Raw genomic sequence first — 22,417 nt, forward strand, 5'->3', positions numbered from 1 at the left:
TAACCTGGAGGACATTATGTTGAGTGAAATTAGTCAATTTACAAAAGGACAAATATTGTATGAGACCAAAGTTATAAAAAGTTATAGAAAGGTTTTCTCAATAAAATAAACAATATATGAAGGTTACAGATGGAGTGCAGGAGAGGGAAAATTATTCACAGGCTAGTGGGTAGGAGTCCTCTTGTGGCCCTGTGGGTTAATGCACTAGCTGGAAAGTTGGTTTGAACCACAAGGTAAGTGGTTCAAGCTCACTAGCTTCTCCTTGGAAACCCTATACAGGGTTGCTATGGGTTGGAACTGACTCAACAGCACTTAACAACAATAACAACAGAGGGTAGACACATGTTAACATGGTGACAGAGCAGGCAATATACAAGAGGAAGGTTAGCAGAGGAAAGATGAAGGTACCAGGAGACACAGGGAGGAATGCAATAGTTACAGTAAATAGAGGTAAACACTCTTAACTGTTAGCCATGGAGGGGATTTCAACCACATAATGAAGACAAACTCCTGGTATGGTGCTGTAAGATTAGTACTGAACTTTGAACCACAAGGTCTCTAGTTCAACCACAAGGTGTTCCTCTGAAACCCTATACAAGGTCTCTATGAGTCAAAGGCAACTCGATGGCACTTAACAACAACAATGCAGCAAAGCATATGACTTGTTGAATGTAAAACTGATGATCTGTTCTGTAAACCTTCACTCAATTCACAATAAAAAGCTGAAATAATAGTCGAGCATGTGAGAAGATTGGAAGCCTTATCCATTGGTGATGGGACTGTAAAATAGTGGTAAAGTCACTATGGAAATGGCATCGTGCATCCTCAAAAAACTAAAAAACAGAACTACTTAGGATTCAGCAATCCCAGTCCTAGGTCTATACTCTAGATATCTAATAGCAGTGACATAAGATAGATGTATATACAAACCTATGTTCATTATTCAGAAGAGTGGTGGTGGTGGTGGTGGTGTACCATGGAGTCGGTTCCAACCCATAGCGACCCTGTACAGGGTTTCCAAGGCTGTAAATCTTTACAGGAGCAGAAAGCCTCATCTTTCTCCCGCGAAACAGCTGGTAGTTTAAAACTACTGACCTTGCAGTTCGCAGCCCAATTAGTAACTATGCTACCAGATATGCAAACCTATATTCATTATTCAGAGGAGTAAAGAGATAGAAACAACCTAACTGCCCATCAATGGATGACTGGATAAATAAATTTTGGTACATACATATAACGGGAGATAATGCAACTATAAAAAATAATGATGAAATCCCTAAATATGAATCCCAGAATTATAAAAATGAAACAATAGGGACAAGTTTCAGGGCTCTAATACAGGGCACACATACATTGTGTGTCCTGTATCAAACAGTGCAAGAATTGCACAAACAGAGGGGAACTAATGTTAAGATGCTTGACTGTCTTATGGATATTGGTTTCCCCTGCCTACTAATATAAAATAGACACTTGAGTGGGATAGAAAGGAATATCAGGAAACATGATTATAGAAAGCTTATATGCCCATTTTCAGTCTATAACTGAGTGGAATATCTAAAAGGGGTTCTAGAACTTGCCCAGTGAAATAGGCTTCCTGTGGAGCCTTTGTAGTGTATAGGACCTTAGGCAGAATCCTGAGCCCCATCCAGAACCTTCTGAGTTGGGACATTCACATTTCAAAGGACACGCAGACCAGCCAGGAGCGGCTAAAGAAACAGAAGGTATATCCTGAAAGAAAAATCAGCAGGAAAAAAACAAAACCAAAAACCATCAAGGCAAGCAATCAAGTCTCTTCAGGACAAACCCCCTTCCAAGACTAAAACTCAAAGGGAACACACAAGCAGGCAAGTAAGCTAGCTGGTGACCATATTGGTCTACATATGAGTGGAGATAGGGGGAAGGCAGTAATGAAGATATGGACTGAGTTCAACCACATTCCATAGACTTCTGTTGACCTTGAGATGAAAGAGAGAAGAGGAAGGGCAGAGCTGATTGGTCTGAAATTTGGGGAGACTTTGGAACTTCTGAGCCCATGGACACTGACCTAGCCATGGAGGGCTGGGACGGAGAGTGAAGTGTCCAGCTGATATGAAATGGGAGGAGACAAAAGAATGCCCTAACTTGCAGACAGTATCCATTTGACCTAACTTCGATGGCTTGATGATCAGAGCTAGACTAGAGGAAGATAAAGAAATTTGATAAAGGAAGCAAGTGCAAATTGCTACAATTTGATGAGCATGACCTATATTTATGGTTGCAGTAGCCTCAAAATACCAACCGAGAGGGAATGAATCTTCATATAAAGGATCAAGCCTATCCCCTCAGTGTACAGGGTTGATAAAGATGGGCAACTTAGACATTGGATACCTAAAATGGGGGGTGAAGGGGGAAGAATATAAAGGCATGAAGCGGCTGGCTTACAAGTTTTCAAGAGGGAGTTTAGTTTCGGAGTGTGCAGGGGAAAGTAGAATCCACACTTAATAATTTTCATCTTGTCCAGCCAGATGGGTCTGGTGAAAGGAGATGGGGATAGGATTCTTTTGATTCAATAGTGAGTAATTGTTATCATGACTAATTGCAATTGTCACAACTATAAAGGTAGAAGTTTTGTAATATAAAGGGGGGAGTAGTAGGATTTTACATTCCAGGAACAGAGGACCCTAAGACCATCAAGAGAGAAGAGCATGAGCAGAACGTGGGATCCTAACCAGAGAAGCAGTGTCACCAGAAGTAATGGCGTGCAAAGACAGAGCAGCTGAGGACTCTAAACTCATGGAAAGAGAAAGGCTATATGCTGGCGGCCAGGAGACTGGCTTGTAGAATATGCTCTTTGATTGTTTAAATGATTATATATTCCTGAGTGTTTCTGTGTACATTAAAAAAAAAAAAAAAAAGCGGAAGTAGAAGCAAATACTGTTGAGTGATGATGCATGTGCATGGGAGAGATTGTAATCATTGCAATGAAACAAAATACGATAGGATGAGTGTAAAACCAATGTTCTCCCATGTAAACTATCACAATAAAAACCTAAAAACAAGAAAATAATTTCTATACACTGAAAAACAACAACAACATATACCTAAGGAAAAGTGTTGGGAAGGTGGATGGAATGGAAATAGGAATCATAGGGAGGAAGCCAGATAACTCCATACAACAGTATGGAGGGGATTGCAATCATTTAGATGAAACAAAGTATATGATTTGTTGAATATAAAACTGATGATCTTACCTGTAAACTTTCACTCAGTTCACAATAAAAACTTAAGAAAAAGAAAGAAAGAAATACTAGAAAACATAGGGAAAAAGTTAAAAAAAGAAGAAAATCACTCAGAACCCTACCAACATTTTAAAATAAGTTTCTCCATTACTATGCAAATTGTTTGCAAACAAAAAAATCACTTAAAATGAATGATACAATAATTCTCATGATAATAAAACTTACCATCATTAAAAAGAAAAGCATAATGAAGAGTTCTCAAATTATAATATATAAAAATCTGTTTAACATTATGATGAGTAAAATAAACCAATCCCAAAAGGACAAATATCACACTTTTAGAAAATAATAGGTGATCACTAGGGATTATAGGGTTAAGGAAAGGAAATCACTCTCTACATGTTGCTGTTAAATGCTGTGGAGTAAGTTCTGACTCATAGTGACCCTGTATAGGGTTTCTGAGGAGCAGCTGGTGAATTTGAATCATTAACCTTGTGTTTCAAACTAAGTAAACATTTATTATTTTGGGTGATGGGAAAGCCAATTCCAAATGTGGGTAAAGTATGAACAACTTGACAAAGGTAAATAATGACCCTAATACATAATATGCAAGAATAAGGGAGACTTTTGGTAAATGCTATAACATATGCAATTTTGTAACAACACTACCCCCAAAATATGTATGTGGCAGCAGTTTGAAGCTACCAGTCTTGCAGACTTGCAGGTTATACTTGATGATGCATGAAGGGGATTGTAACCATAGCAATGAAACAATATACGATAGGATGAATGTGAAGCTAATGTTCTCCCATGAATGTGAAGCTAATGTTCTCTCATGTAAACTATCACATAATTCACAATGAAACATTAAAAAATAACAAAAAAACCCAAAAGGGCAATATTTATCTAAGGACAAAGTTGAGAAGGAATGGGAAGGAGGTTGGAAGGGAAATAAGAACCACAGGGAGGAAGTGGGATAATTGTTGTTACATGGATGAGATTGCAATCATTGCGAGGAAACAAAGTATATGATTTGTTGAATGTAAAACTGATATTCTTCTCTGAGACCAAAAGATCAGCATTTACCATAAAACAAAGATACTAAGATAAGGGAGATGGGGAACTAGATTAACAGAAACAGAACAAGCAAATGGAAATAATCAGAATGTAGACACCTTTTAGAAAATTTAACAAAGGTCACTGAAAAATATGTGTGTTGTTAAATGTTATTGAACTGGATCTGACTAATTGCTACCCCGTATAGGGTTTGCAAGGAGCAGTTGATGGGTTTGAACTGCTGACCTTGTGGCTAACAATTCAGTATTTACCTTACAGCACCACACCAGGATTCCAAACAATATGTATGTTGGTGGTATTATTAAGTGCCATTGAGTTGGTTCTGACTCGTAGATTTGAACCACCAACTTTGTAGTTCAAATTGACCTTGCAGTTCAATCCTTATCCTACAGCCCCACATCAGGACTCCCCAATATGTATATATATGTTATATATGTTACTTAAACCACCTACCTGTCTTCACTGAATCAAAGTAATGGACCTTACCTAATACTATTTCTATTTATTATAATATTTTATAAAAAAATATTTATTTAAATAATAAATGTTTTTGGTGAAAGTTTACAAAGAAAATTAGGTTCCTGCTTAACACTTTCTTCTAATATGTATGAAAACTGTTAAACAGGAACATAATTTGCTTTGTAAACTTTTACTAAAAAAAAAATACTTATAAAATATTGTAATAAATAGAAATAGTATTAGGTAAGGTCCATTATTTAGGTTCAGTGAAGAGAGGTGGGTGGGTGGACATACAAAGTCAACTATATAAGAACTGACTGTTAAGGATGTCTTAGAACACTGAAATAACACATTTTATGCTGTCGAGAATAGCACCAATATGAGGAAAAGAGATGCTGATCTTTAGTTTGACATGCTTTTAAATAAAGTGGTTTAATAATACAAATTTGCAGTGTTTTAATATAAAAGATTTTGGTGATTACATTCTCCAGAGTAAGTGGAAAGCCAGTTAACTATCTCTGAAGCTCTTTCTCAAGGTCTACTGATTTCTTGTAGAATCCTGACTTTGGAAATCCTGATGTTTATTTACACCCAGAGCTAAGAGAAGGTATACATGGGATTGACTGTATGAAGGGGCTTCAAAAAAAGTCTGTGGAAAAATTCCATTATCTTTTAAATCCATTTCCATGAACGCTTTGAAGCTCCCTCATGTCTGGAGATGACTTGCCTTCTTAGGATCCTGATTTAACTTACTTGTAACTCGGTAGTTTTCCCTTTGTTTCTCGGACATATGAAAGATAACATTTCCATAAATCAATGTGCAAAACCTTCATAAGGCATCTCTGAAATAGCTATAAACAAAAGAAAGTATTATCAGAATCTATAGTTAAACACATTTCATTTGTACCTAGGTGAAAAGAAACAATAAAAAAACCAAATTCAGCATCTTCATGAAAATATTTTTATAAATATAAGGAGGGTTCAAAATGTTTGTGGAAAAATGGAATTAAAATGTTTAACAAAAATTTTCAAGCATACAAAACAGCTGAATAGTACAATGAACTCCTATATAGTCACTCACTAGATTCCAAAATTGTTAATACTTTACTACATTTATTTCATATATTGTCTTAAGGTAAGCTTCAACACAAAAATAAAGAATATTTTAGACTCACCTTTTCCACCTTATCATAATTTTTAGCTTTAATCTGAAAATAAACAAAGAATATAGGGTTAACATCAGTCTGTAGAGTACCAAATACACAACATAAAATCTTTTCCTCCAGAATGCATAAATTTTCCCCTCGACATATGCAGTTCATAAAATCTACCAGGAGATACCTGAACATTGCTTTGTGAGGCAGTTTCACTAATGATATGGAGTCAGGTATCTTGGATTCACATTCTGGCTATCCTACGTAGCCTCTATTTTTCTCATTAAAACAAGGGTGTTAATAATATTACCTATTTTGTAAGCACTGTTCACAATTGCCAAAAAGTAGAAACAACCTAAATATCTATCAACAGACAAACGGACAACAAATTGTGGTATATACCTACAATATTACTCAGCCATGAAGACATGGAGACTTGGCACATACTAAAACATGGATGAACCTTGAAAACATTATATTGAGTGAAATAAACCAGTCTTATCAGGACAAATACTGTATAATATGACATATACAAAATATCTAGAATAGGTAAATATATAGGGACCAAAGTTTATTATCAGGTGCAGGAGACAGAGGGAAAGGGGAAATTACTGTTTACGGAGCACTGATTTTCTGTTCAGGGTGAATGACAAAATTTGGAAACAGATGGTTGTACAATAGGAGGAAGGTGATGTCATTGAATTGTACATGTGAAAAATGTTAAAATGGCAAACGTTTTGTTATATATATTTTTACAATTAATAAGACAAATAGAACTAAAAAGGTAATTAGAAGAGCTCCCACAAGATCTTATAGGGTGAAACAAGATAATAAAAATATGTACAGTATAATCCATTAATATAAAACAACCACCAAAGTTAAATTCTACATACACATATATATGGAGTCCTGTTTGTTGTGGCACTTTAGGATAACCTCTGGACTGCTAACCACAAGGTTGGTGGTTCAAACCCACCAGTATATCCTTGGAAACCCTATATAGGGTTGCTATAAGTCAGAACCGACTCGACAGCACTTAACAACAATTCATATATATGTGTATTTGTGGAAGTGTTGTGGCAGTCTAAAATAAACACTGGACTGTTGACCAACTGGCTCAAACCTATCAGTAACTCCATGAGAGAAAAATGAGGCTTTCTGGTCCCGAAGATTTACAGCCTCAGAAACCCCATACAGGGTTGCTATAAGTAGGAACCAACTTGATGGCACTTAACAACAACAATGTATGTTTGTATATGATTTTAAGAGCATGGAGAAAAACATGGAACATACACAAAATTGTGAACATAGTCATGGTTGTTGTTGGTAAGTGCTGTTAGTGGGTTCTGACTCATTGCAACTCTATATAGGGTTTCCAAGGAGCAGCTAGTGGGTTTGAACCGCCAACCTTGTGGTTACTAATCCAGTGCTTGTCCTACAGAACCACCAGGTCTCCATAGTCTGGGAGGAGTGGTATAGATGAGAAAGAAAAAAAGAGGCTGTACTTCATGAATACAATTTTGCTGAAAAATTTAAGTATACATCATGTCTATACATGTGGGAAAAGATCTAGTAGTAAAATGATAAGTGCTCAGCTGCTAACCAAAAGGTTAGTACTTGGAACCAAATGGCTGTTCTATGTAAAAAGAATTTGTCAGAATAGGACTTGAAGGCAAGAAATTTGATTTTTTTGGTTTTATGTGTGTGAAAAGTGTAAAGCAAAAAAAAGTCTACAAATTATTTTTTTCCTACACAAATAATGATCCTGTATCTTGTCTACATCAAATCAATTATCTACTGCTTCAACTGGTTTGAGTTCAATGAGTATATGGAGAGATTTCTGACTAATACAGGATGACTCTCTGGACTTTGCTATATGGCCACTGACTGACATTTATTTATTCATCCAAAGGGTAGCTAGTGACATTATTTTGGTAACCATAATCTCATTATTTAAAAATATTATTTGTTTTATTTTTTTTTTAAATTATCAACCTCATTTGGTGAAGTAGTATGATCAAATGAAAAGAACTTTTTCAGTTTGTGTCAACTGTTTAATCTCTTCCAGCATCAGTTTCCCTTCTATAAGATGGAAATGATAATACCTACTCCAAACATTGGGGGAGAAAGATGAGGCGTTCTGTTCCTGTAAAGATTTACAGCCTCGGAAACCCTGTACAGGGTCGCTATGAGTAGGAACCGACTCCACAGCGCATAACCACCACCACCACTCCAAACACTTGTTCTAAGGACTAAGAATAATATAAAACATTTGAAACATTTCATATGCTAATCATGTCAAAAATCTCAAAAAGTATCAGTTTTACATCACAAATTTCTCTAAACAGCCAGTAGTCTGAAAAATTGGCTCCATATGTCACGGGCAGCAGTTTTTCGGCAGTTCATAATAAAATGTCATCCTGTTTTCAGTCTTCCTTATTCTTTTCCTTTCTACTAAGTATTGCTTGTTGTTGGTAATTGCTGACTCATAACTTGTATAGGGTTTCCAAGGAGCGGCTGATAAGTTTGAACCGCTGACCTTGCTTATCCTACAGCACCACATCAGAACTTCAGGTACTATTTTACTAATATTTTTATTAAGATACTTGACCTGTAGATTAATACTCTTAAAAATATATTTAGCAGAGTTTATAAGTTTTTGGCATATTTTTGCACATATTTTGTACATTTGTACAAAGAATCTACTCTGCCTGACAACCAATATTTGGTTTGAATTTTTTACATAAAGAAAACCTCTTGATATTGCTTTGAATTTTGTTTTGACATTATTCCATCATTCTCCATTAAAAGCTCATTATATGAATATAAATAACTGTAAAACCTACTAGAAAATTTCTATCTTCCAAAAATTACGTTATACATTTTTAAATGACCAAACCTACTGTCATCAAGTCGATTCTAGGGTTTCTGAGGCTGTAAGTATTTATGGGAACAGAAAGCCTCATTTTTCTCCTACAGAGTGGTTGGTAGGCTTGAACTGCTAACCTTGAGACTAGCAGTCTAATACTTATCCTACAGCACTACCAGAGCTCCTTTTAAATGACCAGAGCTCTTAATAACTATTATGTTGAGTCTCCTGAACAGTGGTATTTATATTAAAACACTTAGTTTTAATATCTTTAGCCTCTAAATTTTAATGACTGTATAACAATCATTTTGAATGACTGCTGAAAGTGCAGATTTCTATTTTTAACAGGAATCTGAGTATTCTAATGCAAAGGGATAGAGGGATTCACATTTTGGAAACATTAATCTGAAAATTACCAGACATTTATTTAACATCTGATAAAGAGAAAAATAGATTTTGAATAGACTTGTAAATATTCTAAAATATGAACAATTTAATTAGTGTGGTAGAATTAATGTCTTTCAAAGTTTTCTATTAAGTGGCTATATTATTTTTGTATTCAAAAAACATATTTGAGAGAAAAGATAAAGGTAAGTTTTAACCTTGAATTTCTTATATGCCTGCCATTTTTAAAAATGTTATTCAGTTATATTATTATTTTTTCAGTGAATCATCAGAAATTTTACCAACATATGAAAAGTTGCTATGGAAAGAAATGGATAAAAAATTTTAATTTCTAAGTTCCCAATAATTTCACTTATTTTAAAAGAGGGGAAGCTAACAGATATAAGGAGTCCTGGTATGGCACTGTGGGTTAATGTGCTGCATTGCAAGGTCGGTTTTAACCGAAAGATCAGTGGTTCAAGCTCACCAGCTGCTCCTTGGAAACCCTATACAGAGTTACCATGTATCAGAACCGACTCAAGGGCACTTAACAACAACAACATAACAAACTAAAATAATATTAAGATGTTATTGTTGTTGTTAAGTGCCGTGGAGTCGGTTCCGACTCATAGCGACCCTGTACAGGGTTTCCAAGGCTGTAAATCTTTACGTAATTAAGGAGCTCTGGTAGCGTTTAAATTTATTAAATTCAAGTAAGTGACTCTGGTAGCGAAGTGGTTACGAATCGGGCTGTGAACCGCAAGGTCAGCAGTTCGAAACTACCAGCGGTTCCGCGGGAGAAAGATGAGGCGTTCTGCTCCAGTAAAGGTTTACAGCCTTGGAAACCCTGTACAGGGTCGCTATGAGTCGGAACCGACTCCACGGCACATACCAACAAGAAGTGACTATTTCGGTGAGAATAAAACAAATACATTAAGTAAACATTAAGCTCCGTTTCTGATACTTTTGAATACTTTATACTATTAGTTCTTGATCACAGATTGTCTTTTAGAATTAAAACTTGTCTCTGTGCATAATTATCCAATGATCAGTTACAATGGATTATTTTTGTAAAGTGTAAATCTTGTCAGAAGACTCTTTTGACTGATTTCTTAATGTACTCCTTGGGAAAAAATCCAATCCCATAACATCAGAGTAAAAAAACAAAAAACAAACAAACAAACAAAGTTGCTTTTAAAACCTTCAGTTATAAGAATTGTTTTTTAAATAAGTGACTATAAATTAATTTGAAATGATTCAAAAATATATTTGATAAATGAACCAAACTATAGCACACATGCTGTTGTAGGATCTAAGACAATCTATTTAAATTGAGTTTAGGATGCAGAAGCAGACTAATTCAATTCATATTCTTAATCATCCAAAGCATACCAATCTTTAAATTTGAAATCAAACACAGTCCAAAACATGAACACCACTTCCCATTCTTTTATCCTGTTACAATGTTGTTGTTGTTAAGTGTTGTCAAATTGGTTTCTACTCATAGTAACCTCATGTAGGGTTTCCAAGGAATAGCTGGTAGGTTTAAACTGCCGACTTTGTGGTTCACAGTCCAGTGCATATACTCAACACTCCTTTTAAATTACTCTTTTCTGTTGCTCTCTACCTGCCTATTCCATGAAAAATGTCTTTGAAGATTACAGCAATATAAACACTTTTAAGGAATTTGGAAATGTTGGAGATTTACCACTGTAGATGTATATCCCATCACCCATTCCCAATTTTGCGGTAGAGACAGGACAGTACTATATCTAAATAAACTCATTCTTTTATTCAACAAATAATTTTGTGCCTACTATATGGCAGGCTTGTCCTTAATTCTGAATGTAGCCACTGCTGACCACTATCAAGTCAATTCTGAACCATAGCAACCCCACAGGACAGATTAGAACTGCCCCACAGATTTTCAAGGCTGCTGTCTTTACAGAAGCAAACGGCCACATCTTTCTGCTGTGGAGGAGGAACTGGAGGGTTTGAAGTGCTGACCTTGCATTCAGCAGCCAAACAGGGCTCCTAATTGAATGTACAGTTGTAGTGAAAAACTACCCTTTTTGGGAAAAACAGGTAAAAAAAAAATCTAACTTTTAAAATATTTTGGTAGTAAGACTACAGGTAATTTTTCATTTTTGTTAATCTGTACATCCTAAATTTTCCTACAAAATCACATATTATTTTTATAATTTTCTTATCAAGTATAGATATAAATGAATACCTACATATACATACACTAATTTCAATTTGGAATCCTGGTATAGCACTGTAGGATAAGTACTTGACCATTAGGTCAGTTTGAACTGCAAGGTTAATGGTTCAAGCTCACCAGCTGCTCCTTAGAAACACTATACAGGGTGGCTATGAGTTGAAACCGACTTGATGGCACTTAACAACAACAACAATTTAGACTTAAGATTGGCTAAACCCTATTGACGTCTCCTAAATTTTCAGTCCTCCAGGCACTTAAATGCGCCACTGAAATAATGTATTTGTTAAATATAAGAAATCATAGTCACTGTTGAGTTATATTCTCATTATGAATGACATTAAAAAGTGCTAAATAAAACTGATTAGTTTCAGATCTGAATTAAATCTACTTCCATTTTGATTCTTCTACTTCCCTGAACACACTAAAAAGTAGTTATATGTTTAGGACTTACCGAGTAGATGTGGAGCAGACTTTAAGTTTATATTAAAATAATTTTGTATATCCTCTGTGCCTTTTAAAATTCAGAGGAAAAGAAGTTCCATGCAAACAGAGTGATCAAAGAAAGTTTCACAGAGCAGAAATAATTCTAGACCATGAGAAAAAGGGTTTGTAAATCAATGAAATAACATAACAAGAACTACTGAAGTGTTCTGGGAGTCCTGGTATAGCGCTGTGGGTTAATGCGCCAGACTGCAAAGCCATATGAACTGCAAAGACAGCAGCTCAAGCTCACCAGCTGCTCCTTGGAAACCCTATACAGGGTCATTGTGGGTTGGAACCTACTCGATGGCACTTAACAACAACAACTAAAGTGTTCTACATAAATGAAGACATCCACAAGAAAGAAAAAATAGGTACTGGGAGAAGTTTGATTAATTGTGTTGAAGGCCAGACAAAATTTAAATCTGACATGTACAACAAAGGGACATCACTGGGGTTTTTCTGGCAGATGAATGACAATGATGAAAGCAGAAAAAGGAAGATTCATCAGTTTGGCACACAGGTGTGGGGCAGGCACAGATGTGCGTTTTCGTTACGTAGCATAAGGCAAGCAGGTAAACTACAAGAATAGCTAAGAAGTTACTGCTGTCACCCTTAAGTCAGGTAATAGTGGACTGGGCTTGGAAAAGTGAGGGATGAAAAATGGTAACAATGAAGGAGAAATAAGAGGTATTTTTTCACAGGAAAAAAACCTGAAAAATACTGAGTTACTATAGTGAGATCTTAACATTCGAAAAGATAACTTGTACCTAAATTATTTATAGTCATCTCATATGAACCCTAATGAAAAGTAAACATAATACCAATTCTCCTAACATTTTTTCTGATTATTTTCCCCATGGGGTGGAAAAACTGCCATACATCAATAAGGAACTGTCAGAAGTTCTAGTCAAAATACTACAAGACCAATAACTTAGTCATTGGAAACACTTTTTGTTTAAACAACACTATTGACAACTATATACCTGGACCTTGCAGTATAGATTACACAGAAGTCAAATCAACTACATTTTTTGCTTTGCGACAATATTGATGACATCTGTTGAAAGATAATGGAGAAGTTTAGTATCAGCAGTTAAGACACAGACAGAAGTCTCTCTTTGGAACAAACTATCAATTACTTACATGAAAGCTCAAGTTGTGAGATTGTTGTAGGACTGGGCAATGTTTACTTGTGTTGTGCATTCGGTCGCCATGAGTCTGTACAGATTCTATGGCACCTAACAACAAGCTTGACGAAAATAAAAATAAGTCCACAAGATCAAAAGTATAACTTTGAATACATCCCACCTGAATTTAGAGACTGTCTCAGTAACAAATTGAATGCACAGAACACTCATGTCTTTGTGGGAAAATATCCAGGGCATCATACATAAGAAAGTAAAAAGTCAATGAAAATAGAGGAAAGAAGAAAGACCAAAATGGAAATCAGAAGAGATTCAGAAATTTACTCTAAAGCTCATAGTAGTTAAAGCCAAGAGAAGAAATGATGAAGTAAAAGAACTGACTAGAAGATTTCAAAAGGTAGTGCAAGAAGGCAAAGTAAAGCAATACAGTGAAATGTACAAAGACTTGTAGTTAGAAAACCTAAGTGAAAGAACATGACTAGCATTTTTCAAGCTGCAAGATCTGAAGAGAAAATTCCAGCTTCTGGGTTAAGGCTCTGGACTGCGAAGTTGGTTTGAACTGCAGGATTGGTGGTTCAAGCTCAACAGCCACTCCTTGGAAACCCTATACAGAGTTGCTATGGGTTGGAACTGACTCCACAGCACTTAACAACAACAACAATTGTAGATTTTATATGCAAAAAACTAAATGACACAGAAAATATAAAAGGAAGACAGAAGGAATTCAGAGTCACTATACCAAAAAGAATTGGTCTATATTCAACCATTTCAGAACATAGCAAATGATAAAGAACCACTGAATAATACTGAAGGAAGATGTTCACGTTACACTAAAGCCACTGCTAAACGCCTACAGGAATTAATGAAGAACCAATTAAGACGTTTCACCAAACAGATGCAACATTGAAAGCACTTACTCATTGGTGTCAATAAATTTGGAAGACAGTTACCTAGACAAATAACTGAAGAGATCCATATCTGCACCTATTCCAAAGAAAAACATTCATATGGAATATAAAAATAATCTCATGCTAGTAAAAGTTTCTTTAGATAATCCAAAAACAGATGAAGCCATATACCATTGGAGATGTGCCAGAATTCAAACCAGATTAAGAGGAGGATTAAGAATGAGTAATATCATCATTGATGTCAGATGAATCTTGGCTAAGAGCAGAGACTACAAGAAAAATGTTTATGTGCATTTTGTTGACTATGCACAGGGATCTGCCTGCCTGTATCATATAAAATGATGGATGTCATTACAAACAATGGGAGTTCTATAACACTTAATTGTCTTCATATAGATTCTCTACATGGATCAAGAGGCAGGCTGTCTAACATAACCAGGAGGGATACTCTATGGTTTAAAATGGAGAAAGGTATAAGAAAGGGTTATATACTTTCACTTTATTCTATATGTATTCTGAGCAAATAATCCCAAAAAGTGGTCTATATGAAGAGTGCGGCATAAGAATTGGAGGAATGCTCATTAACAACTACAGTCTTCATGGATCACACATGAATATAAAGAAAAAAAATTCCTCATAACTGTGCCAGTAAACATGATAAATGGTAAAAAAAAAAAGTTGTCAACCATTTCATTCTATTGGGATCAAGAGTCAGCCATTGACTGACTGCCCATGGAAGCTATAGTCAAATCAAATAACACTGCATTTAGAAAATCTGCAGCAAAAGATCTCTTTAAAAAGTTTTAAAAACTAAACTAGTCATTTTGATGACTAAATTGTGCCTGGCTCAAACCATGATCTTTTCAATCTCTTCCTATGCATTCAATAGCTGAACAATGAAAAAGAAAACATAAGAACTGATGTATTTTAATTATAGACTTGGTGATGAATACTGAATATATTGTGACTGCCAAAAAGGACAAATAGGCTAGTCTTGAAGAAGTATAGCCAGAATGCTCCTTAGAAGTGAGGACAGTGAAATTTCATCTTACTTTGGAGACACATCATCAGGAAAGACCCATCTCTAGAAAAAGGTATCATGTTTAGAAAAGCAGAGGCCAGCAAAAACAGGACAACCTCTCAATAAGACAGGATTGATAGAGTGACTGCAACAATGAGCTCAAACACACCTATGATTGCAAGGATGGCATGAGATCAGGCAAAGCTTCTTCTATTACATATAAGTTCACCATGAATCAGAGCTAATGGCAACTAACAACAATGAAGTTAAGAGACTGCCTTTCAAATCAGATAGTGGAATTAAAGATTGTGTATTTGAGAATCATCTGTGCAAAGTTTATATATACTTAAGACATACGAAGGTCATATGTACCTAAGGCATGTGAAGGCATTAAGTACATTCTCTAAAGCAGAGATTAATTTCTGGAAAACAGCCATTACAAAGTAAAGGTAGAGAACCTGACGAGTACTTATGAAAGGTAAGATAAAGCAACGCAGGATACTATCACATTAAAAGAAGTCAAAGGAGAACATTATAAGAAAAACAGACCTGTGGATGGTAAGAAATCAAGAAGAACTGGGGTAGAAAAGACCACTGACTCTGGCAATATAAGCCATTACTACTATAAATGTAAAAGTTGAATCAATTTAACCTCTTAGAAATTATTCAATAATTAATGAAACAATATTGCTAATACAAGCAGCATTTATTGAATTCTTAATGAAAGCTCTGGTAGCACAGTGGGTCACAAGTTGGGTTGCGATCCACAAGGTCAGCAGTTCAAAACTACCAGCCGTTTCACGGAAGAAATAGGGTGTTTTTCTGCTCCCATCAAGATTTATAGCTTCAGAAATCCTATACAGGGTCATTATGAGTAGGAACTGATTTCATGGTATATAACCACCACCACCACCACTCTTTAAGGGTTTATATGTATTAAATAATTTAATCCTTAAACAACAGGGAGGTACTATTATTTTCACTTAAAGATGAAAAAACTGCAGGCACAAGATTTAACTTTGCGACCAAGATCGCACAAATGAGCTCTTAACCATGATACCATATTACTCACAAGCAAGATATATATGAGGATGTTCACTGAAAGAGTGCTTCTAATACAGAAACTTTGGAAACTAAATGAATGGCAGAATGATTAAATTATGCTTTGTCTACACAGTGGAATGGATTGTTGTTGTTGTTATGTGCCGTGGAGTCGGTTCTGACTCATAGCGACCCTGTACAGGGTTTCCAAGGCTGTAAACCTTTACAGGAGCAGAAAGCCTCATCTTTCTCCCGCGGAACAGCTGGTAGTTTCGAACTGCTGACCTTGCGGTTCGCAGCCCGATTCGTAACCACTATGCAACCGGAGCTCCTTGTGGAATGGGTTATATATACATAAATGGAACTATGTTCCTTAGTAAATTACAAAAAAGGAAGTGAAATTAAAAATAAGTAATAAACACATTTAGTATGCTTATCTATTCAATCCTTCCATCTGTCTCTCCATTCATAGAGCAGAAATAAACTCAAGAGGAATACACTCAGAATTGATTAACAAAATTGTTTTCACTAGAAAGATTGTGATTATAGTTTTTCACTATATATTTCACAGCAGTAACAATTGTTTCCTTTGTGTTTATAAGCACTGATTTTCAACAAAAAATTCTTCTGAATTGTTGTTAAGTACTCTTGAGAGGGTTCAGACTCATATGCATAGGGTTTCCAAGGAGTGTCTGTGGGTTTGAATCACCAGCCTTGATTAGCAGTCCAATACTTACCCTACAGCACCACACCATTGGTATTTTTCTATGGATGTTGTTGTTAAGCGAACCTTGGGGTTCAAACCGACCTTGAGGTCGTGTATGGCACTGTGGGATAATGCATTGGACTGCAAGGTCAGTCTGAACTGCAAGATCGGAGGTTCAAATTCACCAGCTGCTCCTTGTAAACCCTGTACAGGGTCACTATGAGTCAGAACTGACTAGAAGGCACTTAACAAAAACAACAACAACACTGTAAATCAGTTTAAAAAGTCTTGCTACTCTCAGCTATGTCAACAAGGCTAAACAAAGTTAAATTGGGACGTAAATCAGAATACTGGTTTCAACAAAATAAAACTTTGACCAAAATTGAACTTGTCAGTAATCACTTAGCATTTATACTCAATCAATGTTTTGCTTAATAACTTTATAAACTCTTTGCTTGATATTCTTTCAATACCAAGCCAAACATTACCTTTCTAAAAATAATCTATCAAAATGAATTAGAAAAATTCTTTCCCCTTGACAGTAAGGTATTTTATTTTTTGCAAAAGAGAGGAATTTTATTTGAGGTATCTTAATCACTAACTTCATGGCTCAATTGGTTTTGCTAGTCTACCCTTCACTATGCCACTTCCTCTTATAGGCCTCCTGACATGACCCTGTAGGATCAGCACTGGACTACTAACCACAAGGTTGGTGCTTCAAACCCACCAGCTGCTCCTTGGAAACCCTATACAGCATAGATGTGAGTTAGAACTGACTCAAAGACATTTAACAAGAATTATTAGTAATAGTTCATTTAGTCTTTCTAAAAGTCACTTTTCAAAACAGGATTAAGCTTCTATATTGATGTAGATACAAATTTAAAGGATTACATTTATTTTTTTCAGCCATCTGTCCACACTTCCAGCATTTACCTGTCAACATAGATTTATAATCTTGAAAAGACCCAATTCTTCAAAATTTGCAATGTTTTCTTTAGACTAAAACATTCCATGATTTTATCAATACATTTATTTAAATAAGAGGAAGCTTCAGAAAGTTCATGGAAAATTCTATTTTCCACAAAGTTTTTGAAGTACCTTTCTACATTCTAATCATTTTGCAAATGTGCATTTGATATTTTTCTAGTCTATTTAAGAAAATAAAATCAACATTTGTATATTATGACTCACTCTAGTTCTTTTTAATCCTATACTCAGTATATTTCTATTTTTGTAATGAAATGACTTAATTATTTCAAGTTCCTGTTAAGTGTTTATCAAATAATCTTCTAATAATCTTTTCCACCTAAACTGTATCTTTAGTTAACCCTGTCCTCTCTACTCTTGGATAAATTACACATTGGCCAATTATACTTAAATATCTGAAGCAATTTAAAAAAAATTTCCTGGCTTGACTTAAAAGATCATAAATATCAGTTCTAAGAGGGTGGCCTAAAGAAATGACTGAGTGCATACAAATATTTAAATAAAATTATATCTATGATAGAGCTGCTTCCAAAGCAATAAATAAATAAATAAAAACAACATAAGTGTACTATAAAAATTGGCTAATTAGCATATATCTAGAGTGGAGTATTATTTCATATTTTAAGTTATTTTGTAGAATAAGTTATGACACAAAAATATGCTACCTTGTGAAAAACAGATTACAAAAAGAATTTTAAATTTACATATATAGATCTAGAGGGGTTTGTAAGTTAGTGAGAATATGGATTTGTTTTTTGTCTCTATCAGTCTAATCTTTCCTCAATAAGCAGGTATACTACTTTTATATAAAAATATTAAACTTTTTAAGGATAATGACAAGTTCTGTATTTTTTCCCCCTCATCTGTTTTCTTTCAAATTCCACTCATTTGATACTAATTCATTATGCTTACATTTTACTATTAAACCAACTTTATTGGTCTACATATTTACCTTCAATGAAAATTGTTTATGAAAGTCACCTATTATAACTTGTTATTTTTCAATACTAATTTTATGTACAGGAAGCTCTAGGAGCGTAGTGGTTATCAGTCAGTCTGCAAACCTAAAGATCAGCAGTTCAAAACTACCAGCTGTTCTGTAGGAGAAAGATGAGGCTTTCTGCTCCCGTAAAGATTTATAGCCTCAGAAACCCTATACAGGGTCACTTAAGATGGAACCAAATCCAAGGCACACCACCACCAATTTTAGGTACTGTTCCATTGGCTTATTAGAAAACAAGTCACTATCATTTTTAAAAAAAGGAAAACAATCTATTTTTCAATAAATTTTATCAGTGGTCAAGGAACTCACCTCCTAACTCAAAGGTTATTGATTGAACCCACCAAACCACTTCCATGGGAGAAAGATATGGCAAGTTACTCCAGCAAAAATTACAACTTGGAAACCCTATAAGGAAGTGCCACACTGTTCAGCAGGGTTGCTGTGCATAAGGATATATAATAAGAATAGCTTCAAATAGATTTTATAGGGCAGTTTGTTGCTAGTTGTATTCAATTAAATTGTTTTACCTACAAAACTCAACTTGATGCCAACGGGTTTGGTTTCTGATTTGAACAAATAGTAGACATTCAACAGATGCTTAATGAATGTGAATAAAATATACCAGTTAGTATTTCCATACTAACTTAAAAGTAATTTTGGGGAATTAACAGTATGCTATTTTCAATATTGGAGTCCTGGTGTGGCACTGTGGGCTAATGCATCAGACTGCGAAGTCATCTGAACTGCAAGGTTGGTGGTTCAAGCTCACCACCTGCTTTTTGGAAACCCTATACAGGGTTGCTATGGGTTGGAATCAACTCAGCGGCACTTAACAACAACATTTTCAATATTAATGGAAATGTAAAAGATTAATATAAATTTAAAAGAAGGCTCATTATGAATCCTATAATCCTTGTTAAAATTTTAAAAAAATATCTGACTTCAATAAAATGATCCAGAAACAATGCTAATTCTACTATCAGTCAATTTAGATTAAAAATAAATTGTACAGAATGAATGAAATCAGGGATGAATAAAACCCAGGATATGAATTTTGGGAAAGCTAACAGATTTTCACATGGTTTAGATCATCGATAATTTATACAAATTAATTCTATTTTTTATTATCTTAAATGGAAACATGAATTCTATTTCCCAAGTTAGCACTACTTTAAATAACTACCCAAATATGAGCATTTGGGGATTTTGAAAGTGGGATTTGAATAGGTGGACTAAGTTAAGAATTCATCTTTATAAAAGTCAAAGAAAAATTTCAAATAGCAACTATTCTTTAAAAAAAAAAAAAAAGAATCGACACATGGGTTTTTCTTTCTTTTCAAGAGACATTTACCAAAATCTTGGCTTTATTGTAATGGGATAAATCCTAACTTAAAATTTAAAGTGTATATCAACACCAAGAGTGTTTCTAAAACAATTTGCTAGATACTTAAATAAAAAGTTTTTGTCCCCCTTCCTTCACAAATTTCTCAGTACATTTAGCTAAACAGGTCAGCATGTCCTATTTTTCTGGAATCAATTTATATATAGTTTGAAAGGTTTGGCTTATATTTCATTTTATCTCTGCCAAATATATGCTTATGGTGAGGTTTTCCAAAGCACTATAAAGTTATGAAATATTTTGAATATTGTAAAGCATTTTCCAAAGCATTATAAAGTTATGAAATATATGGAATACTGCCATTAAGATTTTTGTACATGAGACTGACATGAAGAGTCTACTAAAAGAAATGAAGATTCTGCTGGAAGAAAGAGGTCGTTGTGATATCACTACAATGTAGACTTGATGGGATATAAATATGACTAGCAAGCCTGGTCTAGTATACACATACAACCATTCTTACTAGTTGATTCTAACATACTGGTTTAATTTCCTCCTGTATGTTAGCCAAATAATCCAAAACTGTGACATATAAATAGGAAAATAATAATTTCCTGAGTTCCCAAGAGCCCTTTCTCAATCCCTTCCTATGGTAGGGGAGGACAGGGATGAGACTAGATTCCATTCTTCACATGGAATCCCAGATATATACACAAAGTGTAAAACAATCTAAATATGGCTTTCACATAGTCATAGTTGAGCTACATCATTGTACAGAAAGGTGTGCATGTTGGAAATTCAGATTTTATGAAGTATTTAATTACCTCACTGTAACACTAGTTTAAAAATGCCTAAAGGAGCTCTGGTAGCGTAGTGGTTACGAATCGGGCTGCGAACTTTAAGGTCAGTGGTTCGAAACTACCAGCCGCTCCGCGGCAGAAAGATGAGGATTTCTACTCCCGTAAGGATTTACACCCTCGGAAACCCTGTACAGGGTCGCTATGGATCGACTCCGACTCGAAGGCACTTAACAACAACAACAAAGTTAAATAGAATATAGTACTTATACATAAAGCTCACTTCAAAAAGGTCAGATCTGGCAAGATGCCCTCTTGATTTGATATCTACAATTTTCCTCATGTGCTGCTGCAGAATAAGTACTAAACTGCAAGGTCGGTTTGAACCACAAGGTTGCTGGTTCAAACCCACCAATCACTCCTGAAAAACCTACATAGGTTCACTATAAGTTGGAACTAACTCAATGGCACTTAGTAACATTTTCTATAATGGGCACATGATGGCTCTGTAGACTATGTATCAGCTACCCTGAGGGAGAAAGGCAAGGCTTTCTGCTCCTGCAAAGATTTACAGCCTCAAAAACCATACACTGGGGGTCGTTATAAGTCAGAACTGACTTGACAGCACTTAATATTACAAAATATGACCTTACTGAACAGCTCAAGAATATCTAGAGTGTTACTCAAGACTTTTTTTTACAAGAATTTTATAGGCAAAACAACTTAGTAGAATATGACTAGTAACAGAAACTGTCCTATAAAATCTACTTGATACTATTCTCATTATATAACCAAGTGTTCTAAAGCTTAATGCTGAGTTGCAAGAAAAATGAAAAGCTCCAAAAATGTAAAGTAATTTGCAAATATAAGAGTTTTACTTAAATAGGAAATTACAGGTTTGATCAACTACATAAAAACATAAGTACAAAATATGTATATTTAAAAGGAAAATCTTTAAAGGCCAACAAGATCATAATAAAGGAAAAGAAAGCTCTTTTATCTTAGCGCATCTTTATCTTACCTTCCACTCTGACATAGGAAAAAACCCACACTAACACATATTAAGTATTTAAATTTGTCAAAATTATGTGAATTTTAAAATAGCAAATTGTGCTAAAGTTAAATGTTTCCCTTAACTTCCTTAATGGACAGTGTTCCTGCAAATAAGGAAAAGAAAAATGGGCAGAGGATACCAGAAAAAGCATTTCAGAAGGCTGTGTCTGTTAAACATATGTTTCAATCTCATTCATAAGGGAAACGTAAATCAAAACAATGTTAAGTGCTGTCAAGTTGGTTCGGACTCATATTGACCCTGTATAGGGTTTTCCTAGGAGCAGCTGCTGGGTTTGAACCAAATTTATGGTTCTCAGTCCTGTGCTTATCTAATAGCACCAAACCAAGAGTCCAATCAAAACAATACTAGGATAATTTTCACCAACTGTACAGACAAAACCTAGAAATATAGTGTGACAATACATTGTGTGAAGAGGACTTGAGGAAATGGGCTCTTTTCAAGAATTATTCTTGGGTTTTAACTGTTACCACCTCCTGTGAAAGATGATGGGATAGTGAAAATCAAGATTTAAAAATACAGATTCTCTG

At 35.0% G+C, this 22,417-nt stretch overlaps 1 protein-coding gene across 1 annotated transcript in view; it reads right to left on the minus strand.

The window, feature by feature from the left end:
• The window catches only part of CSTF3 (cleavage stimulation factor, 3' pre-RNA, subunit 3, 77kDa), a 96,829-nt gene that overhangs the window by 24,166 nt on the left and 50,246 nt on the right, over nucleotides 1-22,417 (minus strand). The window contains exons 4-5 of the mRNA XM_006864873.1: nucleotides 5,930-5,962; nucleotides 5,508-5,605 (exon numbers count right to left, since the gene is read on the minus strand). Of these exons, the coding sequence (XP_006864935.1) occupies nucleotides 5,508-5,605; nucleotides 5,930-5,962 (131 nt within the window). The remainder of the gene's footprint in view (nucleotides 1-5,507; nucleotides 5,606-5,929; nucleotides 5,963-22,417) is intronic.

The sequence above is a fragment of the Chrysochloris asiatica genome, unplaced genomic scaffold (genome assembly GCF_000296735.1).
Source record: "Chrysochloris asiatica unplaced genomic scaffold, ChrAsi1.0 scaffold00072, whole genome shotgun sequence".
NCBI lineage: Eukaryota > Metazoa > Chordata > Mammalia > Afrosoricida > Chrysochloridae > Chrysochloris > Chrysochloris asiatica.